This window comes from Lytechinus pictus, chromosome 3, assembly GCF_037042905.1.
Source record: "Lytechinus pictus isolate F3 Inbred chromosome 3, Lp3.0, whole genome shotgun sequence".
Taxonomy (NCBI): Eukaryota; Metazoa; Echinodermata; class Echinoidea; order Temnopleuroida; family Toxopneustidae; genus Lytechinus; species Lytechinus pictus.
In genome coordinates this window covers 16,200,108-16,220,342 of record NC_087247.1, presented here as the reverse complement: position 1 = coordinate 16,220,342, position 20,235 = coordinate 16,200,108, and the positions used below count along the sequence as shown (strand labels likewise).

The window sequence follows — 20,235 nt, the reverse complement described above, 5'->3', positions numbered from 1 at the left end:
GCCTTTTTTTTATTTCTGTGACTGGTGGAGAGAAATGGGGCAAAATGTACCAGCTATACGTGTCTTGTCCCACTTCACCCCTATGGCCGATTGAGTAAAAAGTGAGATCCAATATTGAAGAATAAAAACAATCTTACCTGCATTGTGCTTCAGAGCTATAATCAGGTATATATTTTTATTCTGATTCCTCAATTTCTTTATCCCTCATTTTGTATCAAAGTATAAGACAATGAAACTATTCATCCAATGCTCAGGCCAATAGACCAATGATTTGATCCAACAACTATTTACTACTGATTTTAATAAGGTCACAACTTTTGTTTGGAGTCTATTCCTTGAACAGTTTTGATATTTTTGATGCTTCAAACACACCAAGCAAATTCCAAACTTAACGTATAAAAATGATTGTTATAAAAAATGGCCGACAAATCCTTTTGACCTAAATTATTTTAAATTAGTACTCTGCGAATAATTGTATCCCTCGAACAGAGTTCGGAGGATACTATGGATTTGGCCTCGTCGCGCCGGCCCGCCGCAGAGATTTCCTTGTGAGCGCTCTACCAGCTGCATTTCTTCTCCGATCATCTTCAAATTTGGCATGAAGGTCCGTTATGGTCAAGCAAAGCCGTCTATTGATTTTGGTGTGGGCGGAGACATTGTTGCCATGGTAACAAGAATTGTTGTGGTAATAACAGAGATTTCCTTGTGAGTGCTCTACTGGCAGCGTTTCTTCTCCGATCATCTTCAAATTTGGCATGAAGGTCCATTATGTTAATGCAAAGCCGTCTATTGATTTTGGTGTGGGCGGAGACATCGTTGCCATGCCGTAACCATATTTTTGTGGAAAATTTGGTAAAACCTGTAACTTTTTTTTCCAGTTTGTCATAACAGTTGGCACACGGATGCAATATTAGAAGGTAAAGCGAAGATGCCTATCATTATGGATGGGGGTCTTTATTGCCATGGTAACAATCCAAGTGAGTGTTACCAATAACTACTAGTATGACAATCCAATGTATCATGCTTACTTCATTCCAAGCTACATGTATCATGATACCATGCTGTTCCCATATAGAAAGTTTGTCATATGATAGCAGTTGGCACACAGAAGCAATATTAGAAGGTAGAGAGAAGATGCCTATTATTTTTGGTGGGGGTGGTCTTTATTGCCATGGTAACAATAAATCAAAACCAAAAATATTGTCTGCATTGAAACCTGTTATCACCTATCGCTATATTATACATATTTGTCCCAACTTCATCCAAATCAGATATTGAAAGAGGATTAGGTTTACAAAATATATCCAGATTACTCTATAATTGCATGTATTGCCAACAGGTGCTACTGGAGAATACTTTAGGTTCTGCAGAGTCACGCTGCTGCGTCATATTATTGTCGTCAAATTTGGTACCCAGAGGCAAAATGTGGCAGGGTCATTGCTGCCATGATAATTGTATTTATTTGCCAAATTTCTGCGTGAGCTCTATAGTTTAATGTGAATGATATAATATATCAATGATAGATGATGCGGTGGGTTCGGGGATACATGTGCTCGGTGCCGGGTAAAAATGGCAGAGGTAAAAATGGCAGAGGTAATAATGACAAAGGTAAAAATGGCAGAGGTAAAAATGGCAGAGGTAATAATGGCAGAGGTGAAAATGCCAGAGGTAATAATGGCAGTGGCAAAAATGATAGAGGTAAAGATCATGACATGCTAGATCAGCAAGGAAAAGATAGAGGCTTTCTAGTTAATATCAGTCATAATTATTGACCTTGAATTGACTCCTATATCGACAAAATTAGTGTTATGAACTGATGAGATATTATTTGGATTTTTTAAAATCATTTTAGGTCTATACTTTATCGTTGATATGATTAAACTTCAACATTTTCATGCCAAAATGATTTCAATTAGTGAGTGATGAAAGGATTTATCTTGGCCAATTCGTATAGTAAAACAGGAATTCATCACATACATACCAAACGAATTGTAATGTAATCACCAATGTGAGCTACCATTAACACACTGAAATAGACGAGTTCGGGATTTCTTTGAACCACTTGCATAACTTGGATAACAGAAAAATAACAAAACGTTCTGTAATAAAAGTAATTTTTCATATTTTAACATCATAATGGATCCGAATAGATATTGATATGATACGTATATAGTTTAATGTGAATGATATAATAATAGCAACTAGTGTTCTTTTTTTCAGAGTAATACAGCTAGTTCAAGTGGATATCAGGTTCCTTAACTAGTTTCTATGGTAACGCGGTTACCGCATGAAATTTGAAATGTCTAGCGAATCAGGGATTTAAATGTATAGGTGTTTGTTAGGAACCATTCTATCGGCCTGTTTGAAGGGGAAATTCACCCTGACGATTGGTTTACTTTGAAAATAGCAGAAAAATATATTGGTGAAGGTGTGCGGAAAACCCATCAAAGTTATTAGAAGTTTGAGTTTACGATCTTTGACGTCATAACTAGTAACTACCCCGTATTTTATGCACCAAAACGTCTACTTTTCAATTTTTTTAATCAGTGGTTCATGATTGCTAATAAAAAAATCTTTCAGGAGCGAATGTGAAATTATTTGTATGTTAATATACTTAAGGTACAATTAAAACCATTTTCATTTTCTGTTTTAGAAAATGACGTTTCATTGATATTTTTTATTACACCATATATAATGGGGAAAACTGCTCGCAAATGACGTCCCCATTAACGTAAGATTTTAGTAACTTTTTAGATCTTTGATGGATTCCCTAAAACCCTCACCAATATCATTTTAATAAACTTTATGTCAGTGTGAATTTCCCCTTTAATGAATTAAGTACAATATTTGAGATTCAAAGTGTTCTTCAAAATTGAATATTAGAAGAGCGATTTAACATGAGAAGGTCGTGCATGTAAGTCCAGGAAAGAAATACCAACTCAAGTGTTTTCATTTTTACCTCGCGCCATTTTTACCTCTGCCAGTATTACCTCTACCATTATTTCCGCTGCTATTTATTCCTCTGCCATTTTAACCTCTGTCGTTTTTACCTTTGCCATTTTTAGCCCTGCCATTTTTACCTCTGCCATTTTTACCTCTGCCATTTTTACCTCTGCCATTTTTACCTCTACCATTATTACCTCTGCCATTTTTACCTCTGCCATTTTTACCTCTGCCATTTTTACCTTTACCATTTTTACCTCTGCCATTTTTACACCGAGCCCAATGCATGTGCTCGGCCGCGCGACCCGCCGAGCATTTCTAGTTCTGATCTATAATTTTTCTGATTATTCCATTTGTTCAGAAAATTGGCAATTCAAAATAATCACTAACATAGCCATGACCAGGATTCGGTGATATCATTATTCACTCTCAATGAACACGCTCTTAGTCTATATAATCTCATTTTCATGTGCACTCTAAGCACTTACAGAGCTTGTATCGGGGCTTGTATAATGATTGCACTTCGGAGTGCTGATTTTCTAGTTCAAATATGCATTAGTAAATCAGCATCCCGAAGTGCAGTCACTATAAAAGCTCCTTTAGTGCCAAATTAGCACTTCATTTTTTGTACATTATGTTTCTTTGCATAAAAAACTAATTCTTATGCAAAGCTGAACTTATCTTTATTCATTTTGAAATTTTGATGCAAAATGTCCCCTTTCTTCAATGAAAGGAAACGAATCATCTTCGGTTTGATAAAATTGCCCTTTGACATTTTCAACACTTAATGCTATCAGCAATAAAGCCTGGTTGACCCGTTTTCTTTTGATTTACTTTGGTGTTTATTGAAAAGGGCTACATAGAATCCCAAAAGCAATTTACCTTTGTAAGGCTAAAATGATTGTTTTATCTTTACAAGCATTCCAAGACATAATACACTGAACTTTTATGCTTATAAGTTAGAGTTGTTGTTTCCAGTGTTGGGTGTTAATGATTAAAATTATCATCGTTGTGGTGTTACACATTTAACCCTTGATGATATGTGTATTTCTGTGTAATTACCATTCTGTTTGCACAGTACTTTTGCCTGTCCATCATTACCACAACTGTCCTATTTTACCCCACCCTATGTCCCACTTTACCCAGCGCAAGAGGTGTTCCAAAATCATATTTTTTACCAAAATCTCAAGGTTTAGGAGTGATACCTACCTGGCTATATGTAGCTTTCACTATTTAGAATGATGAAATGAAAATGTCATTCTAATAATTAAAAAAATAATAATTAAAAAAAAAAAAAAAAAAAAATATGGGCAACCATCAGTGTGCCATTTCGTCCCGCTTCTCCCGGCTCTCCCTGTTAATATTAATGATAATAAGATTATTCGAATAAGCGAAAGATAGTTTGCGAGAGAAGACAGGTCTTCTCAGGAAACCAATTATTGGCAAGCCATACACGGCCCGCGAAAACAATGCGCGCCCCTGTGATTCCGCGGGAATTCTCCACACTGTAAAAGATGAAGTGCCAATTTAGCACTTACAGTGCTTGTATTATGTATAGTGACTGCACTACGAGTGCTGATTTTCTAGTTTAAATTTGAACTAAATCAGCACTCATGGTGCAGTCACTATACAAGCACTGTAAGTACTAAATTAGCACTCCATTTTTTACAGTGCAAGGACGCCCCCAGCAACGGGTCTGTGATTGGCTGGGCATGGCATGGGCGGTCACACAGCGCCCTTGGTGACAGCTTGGCTCATTGGATGAATCTTTTTCTTTTGACCCAACGAACATTTCTGTCCAGCGGGGCATTTTTACAAAAAAAAATGAAGCGTTCGATCTCTGAACAAGTCTACTAGAAAAAAAAAGAACGAAAAGGGGAAAAAGGAGGAGAGAAGAAAACATATAAGAAGAAAAAGTACGCAGAGGGAGAAAAGTGAACGAAATAAGGGGAGGAAAATTGAGTGAGACGTTAATCTGCTCAATGTGATAACATGTAGCTTTAATTGTCTTAAAGTCAATATGCACAAATAACTCTGCTCGCGAATCGATTTCTTCATTATTTCGTTTTAAAGAGATACGCACCATGTTCATGCTCACTAAAAAGTGATGGAAAAAAAAATCTTTATACGCGCTGCATGATTTTATTAGCTGAGATAAGCATCCTCTCCGTGAAATCCGGCAAACAATCCTTGGGTAGATGTACGGGGGGGGGGGCTAGATGTCCGGGGGGGGGGGTAAATGTCCGGATGTAGATGTCCGGGATCGGTGTAAAAATGGCAGAGGTAATAATGGCAGAGATAAAAATGGCAGAGGTAAAAATGGCAGAGGTAATAACGGCAGAGGTAAAAATGGCAGAGGTAATAATGGCAGACGTATAATAATGGCAGAGGTAAAAATGGCAGAGGTAAAAATGGCAAAGGTAAAAATGGCAGAGGTAAAAATGGCAGAGGTAAAAATGGCAACTGTTACGTTCAATCACTGGCGTAAAGGCGTGGGGGCGCCTTGGTTCCACACCCAAGAGGAAATAAAAGAAATTATAGGAGACAACGTATAATGAAATGAATGGAAACAATGAAATGTGTGATTAGCTGAATTGAAAAAAATCTATCACATAATTAGAATTTGATTTCAATAGGCAATCTTTTTTTCCAGGTCGCTTTGCTCGCTGGCGACTTTTAACAAATATTTCCACATTGCTATGTTGTGCCCCCTCAAAATACTTGGTTCATTACGCAACTGGGTTGAATAAATGTGTTGTGTAAAAGCTATATTACATACCCGCGATATTTGATTAAAAATAGCGGCAATCTGCGAGGTTTAAATGGCTTTGATATCAAGAAATTCCGAGGGCTCCGCCCGGACTCCAACCACATAGCACTTTCTTATATGAGTATGGTAGGGTTGGGCCATGGCCCCCAAACGTTCTACAACCAAGAACAACAAAAAAACAAGGAGGAAAGCAAAGCAAAGCAAAGGAAAAGTGTAGGATATGATTTTTTACTGAATATAATGTCATACACATATTTCAAAGTTAGATTCTCATGAAAAGGTGATTTTTTTCTCGCTCGCTTCGCTCGCTCGGGACTTATATTAAACAGCTTTTTTAGCACATGCGCATACTGTGCCCCTCGTTTTTTTTTACCCTTCATGCTAATTGCCGCAAAGAATCCTGTTCAAAGTGGTGTACAGACCACACAAAAAAGGAATGGAAAGAGAGAAGGGTGAAATATTATTATTCTCTGGATATCACAAAATTTGATTTTTGTTTTATATATATATATATATATATATATATAATGTATATATATATATATATATATCAACATTTTTGCTCGCTCGCTTCGCCTGCTCGCAACTTTAAAAAAAAAAAGTTAAATTCTGCCCGATACGCAATATCTGGCCCTCTCAAAATTGTTACCTTATTACACCGTTACGCCTATTTTTGGCTTTTGCCCCCCCCCCCCCCCTGGCCACCGACCCCTGTTACGCCGCTGGGTAAGGTCTCAATCGATTATTATATTTCGTATTCAGTAGTTTTTATTGACAACTATTGAACTTTGAAGTCGATTATACCCATACAATTACGCGTTATTAGTATATCGGATTAAACCCCCTCTCCTCTCTCACGGTTTAGCGCGGCGTAGACCGTAAACAAATGCGTACGTAAACAAAGAAGGAGGCGAAGCCGAAAAGGCAGAAAGAGTTCCACTGGCCACTTGCATTTGAAGTTTGTGAGTTTGCAAATTTGTTTCTTTGTGTGGTTTAATGTTCTGATTTTTGTATAATATTTTTAGTGATTTATGTTTTTCTTAGCAGACGAAATGTCAAAGACCCCTGATATTTTTAATAGGTGGTCGGCCCAGGCCAAAGTTAAATTAGGATTTATTTCGGCCAATACTGGTACTACTAGTACCACTAGTCCCGCATATACGATTTTACGTGGGTTAAGCTTAGAGTAGACCAAAAGTAGGTATAGTCACGTATTGTATTACCGGACACTATTATGATTCCGGACGCGCATATTACTGCGTTCTAAAACAAATTCGTACTGTAAGACTTCCGCAATTCAATTTCACACTCACAGAGCAATACATAGAACAAGATTGCAAAAACAATGCGAAAAATCCAACTTACTTGAACTTTACCTAATTATCTCTAAATTTCTAAAAATGACAGAAAATGCTTAAAATATCATATAACATAGTTTTGTATTAACAATTGATGTATTTTCTAACGGAAATATGGGCCTGATTTGCCGAATTTCAATCTCGTCCACTCCTTCGATCGAATGACGAGGTGTGGTGTATTGTGGGTGATCGTCGATGGCTAGTTCTCAAGTAGACAGCTGGCAGCCGTCTGTTTCGAGGAGTTTTTTAACACTTTTTTTATTTTTAAAATTTCTCCTCGTACACAGACGGCTCGCTATCGTGCAGCCACCATTAGGGGACTTACAATGCGAAATCCCCCCGTCGGGGCAGGGCTCATCAATTTTTGTCTTTAATGAATCAAACTTCTGAAAATTAACGCGACCGAAATGCAAATTCATATTCCCTCTTGGCATTAATTGCCAAAAAACGGGGAAAATCAAGTTAAAAGGAACAAAAACAGTGACTTACCTCGGCTGTCGCGCAACTTCACTGCCCTGTTTTATCCAAACTTAATACACATAAACATATGGCCATTGAGTCCCCTGTACAGATCGCGCTAGAACTTCGGTCTCTGTATTTGGTGAGTGAAGCCAACGGAGTTCAGCTGAACAACCAACATAACAGAGACTGAAGCTTTTGGTCTAGTTCTCAAGGTACCCGTGCGCGAGGTTTACCGTGAGTAGAGCCGTCAATCGGCAGCGCATCGATAGAACTTGATGAGCGTCACGATACGAACGCGAGCATATTATTATTGGAAAGTGCCATGGAACATGCAGCTAACAAGACAAAATAAAATAAGTTATCAAACACGAATTTATTACCAACATCTGCTCAGATTCGATATAAAAAAGCAAATAATACTTAGAATTTACTCAGGGAGCTCCCGCCCGCTGCACGGGCGGGAGCCCAGGAGCTTACCGTGTATTTGACCATAGTCACCGGACTAGGGTGATTTATGGTCTAAATATTTCTCCAAATGAATTGTGAAAACAGAAAGTATACAATTACCACGATTATATGGATGAAGGTCTAACGAGTGGCAGTTTCCTGACATCTGGGCACAGACTGGAACCTCAAAAAAACGAAAAGTTCTCTCCTTCTACCCCCGTTTCGATCGGCCATTTTTGTAAAAAATCGTAACAAAATGGCCGATCGAGACTGGGGTAGAGGAGAGAACTTTTCGTTTTTTTGAGGTTCCAGTCTATTGCTCAAAACTTACCTTAAATTTCCTAAAATACAAAATAGTGAAAAGACCATAAACTTGGCCTGGTAATACGTGACAAAAAAATAAAAAATCATGGTATTACATTGTAACCTAGTCCATTGGAAAGGGCTGAAAAAAACATTTAAAATGGTATATTAACCATTACTCTAGGCCAAATATTAAGAGAGTTATGATTTTTGTAATATTAAAAATCTGATTTAATTATTGCCATTGTCTTACCATTGGCATTGCGACCATTCAAAATGTGTGACCGACCGTGACCAAAAAAATGTTTTTTTACAAAATTATACAAATTATTCATTTTACTCTATAAGACTGAGTAAAAATAGGTGATGAGAAAGGATATCAATATTTGTCTTAATTGATCAATGTATTAAATATTTAATTAGTAATTATCAAATAGTAAATTGATATGTTAATTGTTCATAAACTCATTACCGAACATATACAAACTTATATAATTTCCTTATTGTTTGGAATTTTTTGACAGGAACTTCTGCAACAGCGCGTCTTCTAAAAACTTTCAGAATGATAAAACATTGAATACTTACAGAAAGATCTCGGTATTGCAGTATTTGATAAATGTATTGATTAGTAATTATCAATTAGTAAAATAATTAGTTATCTATTCAAATCTCACTGCTGCAAAAAAAAAATCCTGATTTGGTATATTTAAGTTTGCCTAATACATGATAAATGACATCCCAATTATCTTACAGCAAAATACTGAAAACAAGCTAAAATTGTGTAATGTGTATATTCACATTCATCAAAGGATGTAATAACTAATAATATAAATATAAACAAGTAGACTCTAGATCTCAAAAGCAAATAATAATTCAATCAATGCGATGCACAAACTGCTAGCATAACCCGTCTGAGCCGGTGCACCCATGCCAGGGCTCCCGGCGACACTGCACTCATCATGATGGTCGCGTAGCACGCAACTCTCGCGGCAGTTTGCTATTTCTGACAATCAATTTTGAGGATGTAAAAAATAAATAATAGGATTTTTAGATTCAATTTATATTCACCACACACCAAGAAAAATATATGAACAAGCTGTTAAAATAGGTTTAAAAACTGTCAAAACTTACCTTCAGGGCTGGTAACGATGGTAAAGACAACATTAGACTTTCACATGAGCCAATTCCAACTTACACGCGTCCGATCTACAAAATCTGACATCGAGGCGAAGGGGATTTTTTTCAGCTACTTTATAAACCAGGCATGATATTGATAAACAATGTCATGATAAAATGTGCCTGGCCTAGAAATGCATCGGGGGGGGGGGGGGGGGGTTGGGGCACTCAGTATATAATGCGTGATGGGTATGTGCCGCGGAGGGGACCCCCTTTTTTTACACTCAAATTTCTGTTCCAAGGCATAGCATTTTATCTTATTGAGAAAAAGAACACAGAAAGCCGCTCCAAAGCATGGCATTTTTCTTCTTATCAAGAGAAAAGAAGAAAGAAATCTGCTCCAAAGGTTCGCATATTTTTCGTTACGCCATTCCGGCCGCAATGTTCCGATAAAATGAGCTGCAATTTTGGTGAAAAGCTGCTGCAGAGTGCTGTCCGATCGCCTCTGCGCGAGCCGGGCTAGCTGCATGTACGTATGCTCGTTCCATAGGCATGGGGATGCATACGCACTGACAGGCAGGTGACCCGTTCCGAGGACCCCCGTTTTCACAACCATTTGTAGTTCCGAAGCCCGTTCCAAGGACCCTCCATTATACAATAAGCCCGCTCCAAAGCCCCTGGTTTTTGTCTCGCCCGCGGCACATATCTACCACTTTTTTGGTCGAGAACCCCCCCCCCCCCCCGGGAAATGCATGTGGCATATTTGGCCCTAGACCAAAAGCTTTGGTCTCTGTTATTGGTTGTTCTGCTGAACTCCGTTGGCTCCATTTACTATTTACAGAGACCAAAGTTCTAACTCAATCTTTAGAGGGACTCAATGGCCATATGTTTTGTATTAAGTTCAGATAAACCAGGTTAGTGGGACTGCACGACAGCCAAAGTAAGTCAGGTAGATCTAATCTAAGTCACTGTTCTTTTTTTCCTTTTAAGTTTATTTTTTCCTGTTACAGGCCAAAACAGAATTTTGGTCCAGTTCTTTTTTATATGTTTTTATGAAATAAAGAAAAAAATCAATGAGCCCCGTTGTTTTTTTTTTGCATTGTTAACCCCCTAATGGCGGCTGCATGATCGCGAGCAGTTTGTGTATTAGGAGAAAAAAAAAATGTTAAAAACTCCTCAAACTAGACGGCTGCCAGCTCTAATTCATTCCTCTATTAAGAACTTTATATTCAAAATTATCTGTCCGTACAGAGGGTGGGGATGTCTTCGCATTTAACAGTCTTAAGATTATAAATCATGATTTATTTTTTCACTACAATTTTACTTAGTATCTATTATATTCTTTTTATAGCCAAAAATCTTGTAAAAAAACACTCATTCATTGATTCAATGACAATGAACAAGGTTATGATATATAGATCTAAGATCATCTAAAGCCCCAGTCACATATAGACACGGATCCTCACGGATCAACACGGCAATGCCGGCATGATCCGGGGAGGTCCGGGATAGCTTTGCCCCGGATGACTCTAAACACGGCATCAACACGGCAGCTTCACACGGATCTACACGGACCATGCCGGCAGAGCACGTCGTCAACACGGACCGACACGTCAGCAACACGGACCTACACGTCAGCTACACGGACCAACACGTCAGCAACACGGACCAACACGTCAGCAACACGGACCATTACGTCAGCTACACGGACCAACACGTCAGCAACACGGACCAACACGTCAGCTACAAGGACCAACACGGACCAACGCGTCAGCAACACGGACCATCACGTCAGCTACACGGACCAACACGTCAGCTACACGGACCAACACGTCAGCTCAAGGACAAACACGGCAGCTATATTGACCAGCACGGCAAATGAAAATCTGTTCATAATAATGAGCTGATATTTATTTATCTAATTTTTTATTTATTTATTTATCTATTTATTTATTTTTTTCTCATCCTTGTCGCAACATTATATTATGTTGTTTTTTTAAAATATATCAAAACTCAAAACTTCCGTAACCAGTAAAAACGCTGTTTTTTTTATACAACACAGTTTACTGTTTTAAAAGTAGTTTTTAAGTACTTTAAATCTTGAACGACAAATTTAATTTCGATTTGATTTGATATCACTTTATTGAAATCACAATAAAGGAAAGAAATTTACAAAGTCAATAGAAAACATAATAAAAATTAAGATAGGCCCAGGTCATGACGCATAACTGTCGATGCAGGGCAGTAGTATAACACTTAATGTACAATTTCGATGTAACAGGTACATTACATAAATTATATACATATAACATATTTTAAAAAAATGAAATGTGAAATAATAATAACAGACAAAGTTGGGGTAAATATTAGAAAAAAAAGAGAGAAAAAAAATATTCATACATGCACTAAGTTTACAAATATTAGGTTGGGGCCAATATCCAAAGCGTAAGAAAATATCCTGAATCATTTAATCATCCATTTAATCATAAATAAATTGAGCATGTTTGTGTCAACTGTTTAACAACTACTGAAGTTCATAAAGTAAATAGCGTTGTAAATATTTGATGGGAAAAAAGAACACGGACTGCCAAGGATACTCCAGGCAGCCACACGGACTTACACGGCAGCTACACGGACCTACACGGCAGCCACACGGACCTACACGGCAGCTACACGGACCATCCCGGATGGCTTTGCCAACCCGGCAGTCCACGGATGACGCCGGATGTTTTTGACAGTCAAAAACTGCCGTGTTGGCCTCCCGGACGTTCAAGGACCAACACGGACCACCCCGGACCTCCAAGGATGCCCAAGGCGCCAACACGGATCTCTCCCCGGACCACCCCGGATCAGATCCGGGATGGTCCGGGGTGGTCCGGGGTCTATATGTGACTGGGGCTTAACCTCCATGTGTGGCAAAATAAGGTGGCAATGTTTGGCTTATTTTCTCCTTTTCTTTGGGACAAATGCTTGATTTTTTGACACTGTCAGTTTCCATTACAGCTATTCATCATATAACATGACTCTGAACTAAATTGAATTATTTCAATTATCTTTTCTAAATGAAAAAGAGAGATTGTTTGGTTCCAATGTAAAGTAGCTTTATTTTCTACCAATAGAGGACCTACACAAAAACATCCTCAAAATCAAAGTTTTTGAGCTTGCTGGTGAATAAAATAAATGATCCCCATTTCCCAAGTTAAATGATGGGGGAAAAAATGATAACTGGATGGAATTGAGTACATTTTGTTACGAAAGTGATTTTAAAGGGATGGTCCTGGCTGGAGATATTTATATCTCAATAAATAGAGTAAAATTCACAAAGCAAAATGCTGAAAATTTGATCAAAATTGGATAACAAATAACGACGATATTGAATTTTAAAGATTTGCATTATTCCGGTGAAACAGTTCTAGGCATGTCTTTATGAATATTCATTAGGTGGGCTGATGATGTCATAACCCCACTTGTTCTTTTGTATGTTATTATATGAAATTAGGTTTATTAAAAAATTTTCTACCAAGAACTAAAACAATTGGATTGACAACTGATTAAGTGCATTAGTTATTTATTGCCGCAACTTATTTCATCATAATGGAGACACATCATTTACACATGTATGAAATAATAAAACATGATTTCATGAAATAACATAAGAAAAAGGAAAAGTGGGGATGTGACATCATCAGCCCGCCTAATGAATATTCATGACGATGTGTGTATTACCGTTTTCACAAAAAGGTGCCAGCCCAGAAAATGTCATTTGAACAGAAGTATGGATTCTGTTATGCTGATATAAGATTTGCTTCAATATTTTTTTTCTCAGAAAAACCAAGATAAGAGCCATGACCTCTCCACCGTTTCTTGTAATGGTCAAGGCCAAGAATGGACGGACAAAATTAGAAGGTCTCACTATGAAGTCTACAATCAGCAACCTACTCCAGAAAATATCAGAATTCACAGAAATACCAAGCAAATCACAGAAGTTACTCCATGGGTACCCTCCCAAACCACTAGATATATCAAACCATGGTCAAGAATTAGCTTCTCTTCCTTTTAAGTCGGGAGATATGGTCATAGTAGAGGAGGTTGTCATCAGTAATCAAACTGATGGTACTCGAGGAAGCAGCGACGCAGAGGCCACGATGACCCGTCGTGTTGTTCCAGCTGATAACTCTTGCCTATTCATGGGCATAGCCTTGCTCATGGAAGGCGGTAATACGGACAGTTCGCGTGCTCAAGAACTCCGCAACCTTATCGTCAGTGTCGTCAGCAGTAATCCTGAGTTGTACAATGAAGCCTTCCTAGGTAAATCAAACTCCATGTACTGCCAGTGGATTAAGAACCCAGACTCTTGGGGTGGTGCCATAGAAATCTCAATCCTGACTGAGTTCTATGAGACAGAGATTGCAGTTGTTGATACCCAGACAGTGCGTGTTGACAAATTTGGAGAAAACAATGGTTACAAGCATCGTATTTACCTGATATATGATAATGTTCACTATGATCCTCTGATTAAGGAACTTGAGGGAGGTGGTACAGAGACGGTGTTTGGAGTTGATGATGAAGATGTTCTCTCACAAGTCTTGAAGCTTGCAACAGAGGCCCAGAAAAGCAGACAGTATACAGATCTTTCTGGTTTTACTCTGCGTTGTCTTGTTTGTAATGATGGCCTTCGAGGGCAAAGACAAGCACAGCAGCATGCTATAGCGACAGGACATTCTAACTTTGCAGAATACTGAATTCTTACTTTGGGGATACTGATGTTAAAAGGAGACACACCCACCCATATGCAGGTTAATCAATTAAAAGTGAAGGCCTATATAACTTATTTCTTGTCTGAAGGCAGTGCCATTATATGCATAAATATTTACAATGCTGGAATTTCATTATAAAAATGATTAAGGCTCCATGATATTCCATTAAAGTCAATGATATTAGAAACTTGAAGTATTGGCTAACATTTATTCCATGTTGGTAGGGTAACGATTCAGTATAGTACCTTCAAGTATTTGTTGTTTGTATTTGTAGTTTATCAAATTTTACTTTAAATAGAAAGTGATTTATGAAATGGGCATAGGATGTAGAAAGACATGGGGCCCCGTTTCATAAAGAGTTACAACTGTTGTAACTGTTGTAACTTTGCCATTATGGCAACTACCATGGCAACCTTGATTTTGATTGGCTGATGAGCCCTGATGCCATGGTAGTTGCCATAATGGCAAAGTTACAACAGTTGTAACTCTTTATGAAACGGGCCCCTGGAGCCAATGCCACAATGAACCAGAATTAGCTGCAGCTACTTTCATGGACATATTTTTGTCTCACCTGTTGTTTTGTCTGAACAAAGTTTGGCAGAGGCCTTGTAATCACTTTTCCTTTTGGCATGTTAGTTTGTAAGTCTGTTAGTCCATTAGTTTGTTCCAAAATGTTAAAGTTTTTGTTTAACTTGTTCTCATTTCTTTATTTTTTCATCAATTACATTGTAAGTTCATACTTGGTGCATATGATCCTTGGGGAATACCATGTGTGTGCCCATGAGGGAGATGGTGTCAAATGTCATCGCGGGGTCAAAAGTAGTTGGAAAGCCAGTTCAGTTACAGCATTTGTGTGGGTGTGTCCCCTTGATCATAGCCTCCATTTCCCTGCATTGTCAATTCCCTCGTTCATAATTACGCTCTTTATTCTCATGTTTTAATTACCATTCATTAGCAATGGAAGTTATTGGTGCTAGTGTTCAAAGCATTGTAGTGCAAACTGGAAAAAAGATTGCAAGTATTTGTCTGCATAGACCAGCCCCTGTTTCAGGAATATGATTGTGTGTGAAACATTAATATTTTTATTTTTGGATACTATGAAATCTCTGACATTTTGTAATTGTTTTTATACATTTGCAATGACTTGCTTGTTTTTTTCATTGCCTCAGGTTTATTTATTCTTATTTCTCATTATTTACTTCATATTTACATGTAAACATCAGGGTAAAGTTGACAATTGCGTGTCTGAATATGAATTAGATCAACTTCATGTATTAGTTCTTAGGGCTGGTCCCTCATTTAGGTGTCCACACAAAAGATTTTTTTTTAATTCTACAATTTGAATTTGCCATTCTAAAGGACTTGGAGACAATCACTGTTAAAGTGTGAATTTGTAATATTCAAGTGGTTATTATCTACATGTATGAATATGAATGGGTTATTTTAGAAATTTGCTATGAAAGTCACCATTTGAAAGATGTTATTTATTTTTTTATTATTAATTAGTTTTAAGTTTTTAAGTTTGTATACAGATTTTTTCAGAACTATTGAAGCCATTATAAAAGGACAAGTCCACCCTCCCCCCAATAAAAAAATCCAACAAGCATAACTCTGAAAATTTCATTAAAATTGGATGTAAAATAAGAAAGTTATGACATTTTCAAGTCTCGCTTAATTGAGTCCAAACTTTGCGTGTGTCCATACTTCGCGGACGGTCATTATCTCAAAAACTAGCCAATATCCTTAAAATCTGACATCATCAATGTGAAAAGCGACCTAAAATTACCCCTTGGCGTAAGTTTCTTTAGGATGAGTTCAGTATTTATGAAAATATTGAAAAAAGATCGGCAAATTTGTCACCGTTAGCGCCCGTTCCGAAGAAATCTGATATTCTCAGCAAGCATCACGATATCATTTTGCAAGCAGATATCATAAAAAATGCGATTTAAGTGTGGTACTGACTGATTTTATAGCATTTTTTCGTCAATCTGATATAAATATCTCACCTTATGAGCCTGAATTTTTGTTTAAATCTCCACAAAAACTTTGGTCCACAAAGTTAGGTCACACTTTTTCAAAACGGTTTTCCAGCACAGCGCGCATTTGTCGATCGGAAGAGAATTTTGAGATCGCGATTACGGCGAAACCCCTTGACCTACTTCACATTTTCATCAATGATTTTATGGTTTACGATCTTGCCGTCAATGTGGTAACTCTTTTTTAATTGTTTTTTTATAAATTGTGAATATTTTGTGAACAAATTTAAGCCTGATGAATATTCTTTAAAAGTCCGCGAACTTTGGACACCCCATCATATATGCACATCCTGATTGGTATGCAAATGAGGAGACTAATGATGTCATCCACTCACTATTTCTTTTGTATGTTATATGAAATATTCTAATTTTCTTCTCATTGTCAAGTGATACAACAATTAATTCCTCCCTGAACATGTGGAATTAGCAATGTGTACTTATATATGGTTCAGTCAAGTTGGTCCTAATTGTCAAATCTTTAAAAAATGATATTTTGTATAATTCAAACAAAAAAGAAAAAGTAAGGACATCATTGACAGTCTCATTTGCATGTCACCGAGTTGTGCACATCACTGTCTTGGGAAAAATAAGTGAAACTTTAAAATATCATAACTTTCTTATTTTACACCCGATGTAGATGACATTTTCACTTATGCTAAGCTGATTTTCTTGATTTATTCAAATCAACATTTTCTGGGTTTGACTTGACCTTTAAGGATAGTACCAACAAAGTCTCATCTGATTTATTCTTGAATCCCAGTTGGTCTACTGTAATCCAATTTGCTCAAATTGCCACTCCTGCCCATCCAATACCTGCTTTGTCTTAAAGGTTAAGTACACCCCCAACAAAAAGGTTATTGCAGTGAGAAGGACAAATTCAAACAAGCATAATGCTGAAAATTTCATCAAATCATATACATGTTTTTATGTAAAATTAAGAAAGTTATGCCATTTCAAATCACATTCATTTTTATTGATCCATATTAACAACACATAACACAGTTGATATGTAAAAGAGAGAGTTGATGATATCACAAACTGACCATTTCTTTTATGTTTTATTGTCTGGAGTATGAATATTTCAATATTTGCAGATTTGACAAGTAAGCTCTTTATTGAATGACACCATGGTAATTCCACATGTTCAGGCAGGAATGAAAACTTTTAGATAATTGAATACATAAGAAGAAGTGACATCATCAGTTCCCTCATTTGCATACTGACCAGGATGCTAATTTTTCAGTTTGGTGAAATGAAGCAAAACTTTAAAAGATTTCATAACTTTTACATCTGATTATGATGAAATTTTCAGTGTTGTTTACTTTTTCTCTATTTTATCCAAAGCAAGTTTTTATTAGGTTTCGACTTGATCTTCTACATTATACAGTCTATCTTACTAGATGAACTGTCAGAAGACTGAGTTAAAAGATGAATGGAAAGAATGAAGAGAAGGATGTTAGAACTTAGATGATAAGAACAGGTGATGATTGGAGCCCGGGGGGGGGGGGGGGGGGTGCTTAGATTTGGTTTGGACAGGGGTGTGCGGCTGAAGGTTCAAAACCCATACCCATTTTTATGGGTCATTTGACAAGCAAAAAAAAAAGAAAAGAGGTTATCCCCCAAATTTGGAGGAGAATATGGACCCATGGTTAAGACCAGTATCTAAAAATTGGGGCAATGGACCCATGTTTTTAAGGCCAGTATCTAAAATTTGGGGCCATATTTTGGGATTTTCCAGCATAAAACCATACCCCATGTTTAGGGATTTCTTCCCAAAAAACGACCAATTCCAGCGGCACATACCCGTATGCCTTATTTCATGAGCCCCCCCCCCGGGGGGGGGGGGGTAATTGCCTGATCAGCAAGAAACCTGTATATTTATATATACATGCCTCCCGGGCATGCCTATTATTATCAATTGACCAAATGGGACGTAGAGCAAATTTATATTTTAGCCATGGTGATAGAACAAGGATATAGTCAAGGTCGGCCTTGAGGACATTTTGCCTGCCTTGACCTTTGATTTGGCTGAGCCATATAAAGTCTCTGGGGGGGGGGGGGGGGGAATCCTCCAGCTGACATCTGCTCCTACCCTGATCTACACCAAGTGATTGATATTAGTGCATATTGCAAACATTTGAATAACTTTTGTCAGAACAGTTGTTGGATATTTTTAACATCTTTGAAAGAAAGTTTACATTTCCAAGTCAGCATAATAGGTTCATCTTTTGAAATACAGTATTGTGGCTTGAATTTGATTACATCTGAGCTGCCTCCAATATGATGTTACAAATTTGAAGATTTGTTTGTTCTTCTTGTGTTTTTTTAAGGGATAGTTGCAGTAAATAAATGAAATATTCAGCCTGGTATACAAATGTTTGTTGGCTTATTATCAATGTAGAGCATTCCACCTGTATCTCTTATCTCTTGGGTCATACAATGAGGGCATTTTCAAGTGGACTCACTCAATTCTAGTATGTTGTAAACTCCTTTTCCATGAGGAAGCTAGCAGAGAGAGAGAGAGTGGGGGGGGGGGGGGTGGAGATCGGGGTGGAGATAAGGGGCAATGAGGAACAATACTTTGAGAGAAGGGAGAATTTTATCTGCTGTATATGACTGATATAAGGCATGAAAATCAACATAAATCTTGAATACAACTTTTTGTAAAGCCCAGTGCATACTACATGATCCGTTGCGATCTGATTTTCAAAGAAATAATAAGCATTTTGAACTTTTCAACTTCTGAAACCTGAATGATCTCAGTTCCAAATTGTGGGATGAATATCAAAATTTGAATTCCAGATTATTTCAAGCCCCTCGGAATAAAAGCAAATTCAATTCCAAATTGTAATGATGCCATCATCGGCTGTGACTTTAATCTGATTTGGACTATAATCCGACCACAAGGCTTGCAGCAAAGCATAGATTTCAGTATTCCTTGCATAATGCTGAACAAGTGCTTTATGTTTTATGGTCTAAATATTAAAGGACAAGTCCACCCCAACAAAGAGTTGATTTGAATAAAAAGAGAAAAATCCAACAAGAATAACACTGAAAATTTCATAAAAATCGGATGTAAAATAAGAAAGTTACGACATTTTAAAGTTTCGCTTAATTTCACAAAACAATTATATGCGCATCCTGGTCGGTATGCAAATGAGGAGACTGATGACGTCATCCACTCACTATTTCTTTTGTATTTTATTATATGAAATAGGGAATATTCTATTTTTCTCCTTATTGTCAAGTGAAACAATAATTAATTCCTCCCTGAACATGTGTAATTAGAATTGTTTAATACTATACGGTTCAGTCAAGTTGGTCCTAATTGTCAAATCTGTGAAAAATGAAATATTGCATAATTCAAACAATAAAAAACAAAAATTGTGAGTGATGGACATCGACTGACTCATTTGCATGACACTGAGTTGTGCATATCACTGTTTTGTGAAAAATAAGCGAAACTTTGAAATGCCATAACTTTCTTATTTTATATCCGATTTTGATGAAATTTTGAGTGTCAGTATGCTTGTTGGATTTTTCTCTTTGTATTCAAATCAACCTTTTTGTTGGGGGTGGACTTGTCCTTTAATGCTTATTGCTTTATTCATATCTTAGCCTCTAAATGATCATCCCTTCCTCTCTCTCCCCCCCCCCCCCCCCACACACACAAACACATTCTCACTCTCTCAATTTGCAGTGGCAAACCAGGATTTCACAAATTATTCAAATTTCAGCAAGACAAGTAGCCAAAACTAAAAAAGTATGAAGCAATTACTTGACATACACCTTGGTTTTCTGTCCCTCCCTTAATTATCTCTTCACCATTCCCCATTAATTTTCAAACCCCTCTTTAAAAAAAAAAATCACATCATTTCCTTGATCTAGCATCAGATCCTTTAATTCTATTTTATTTCAAATAGACTCCTTCACTCCTGCTTTTCGGCAGGAGACCTCCAACAAAATCTGCTCTCTTGCTTGTATTTAAATTTTTCTCGCCCTTGTTGTATATCTCCTGCCTGACAAAAATGAATCTGCATCAC

General features: G+C 37.3%; 1 protein-coding gene across 1 annotated transcript; it reads left to right on the top strand.

The window, feature by feature from the left end:
* Positions 1-6,585: 6,585 nt before the first annotated feature.
* Positions 6,586-18,567, top strand: LOC129257726 (ubiquitin thioesterase OTU1-like). Its single transcript, XM_054896118.2, has 2 exons — positions 6,586-6,675; positions 13,226-18,567. The coding sequence occupies exon 2, from the start codon at positions 13,245-13,247 to the stop codon at positions 14,139-14,141; it is 897 nt and encodes a 298-aa protein (XP_054752093.1). The 5' UTR covers positions 6,586-6,675; positions 13,226-13,244; the 3' UTR covers positions 14,142-18,567.
* The last annotated feature ends 1,668 nt before the right edge of the window (positions 18,568-20,235 follow it).

Bases quoted from the DNA above. Each gene is read 5' to 3' on its own strand.
- LOC129257726 (XM_054896118.2), top strand. From the start codon at position 13,245: ATGACCTCTCCACCGTTTCTTGTAATGGTCAAGGCCAAGAATGGACGG.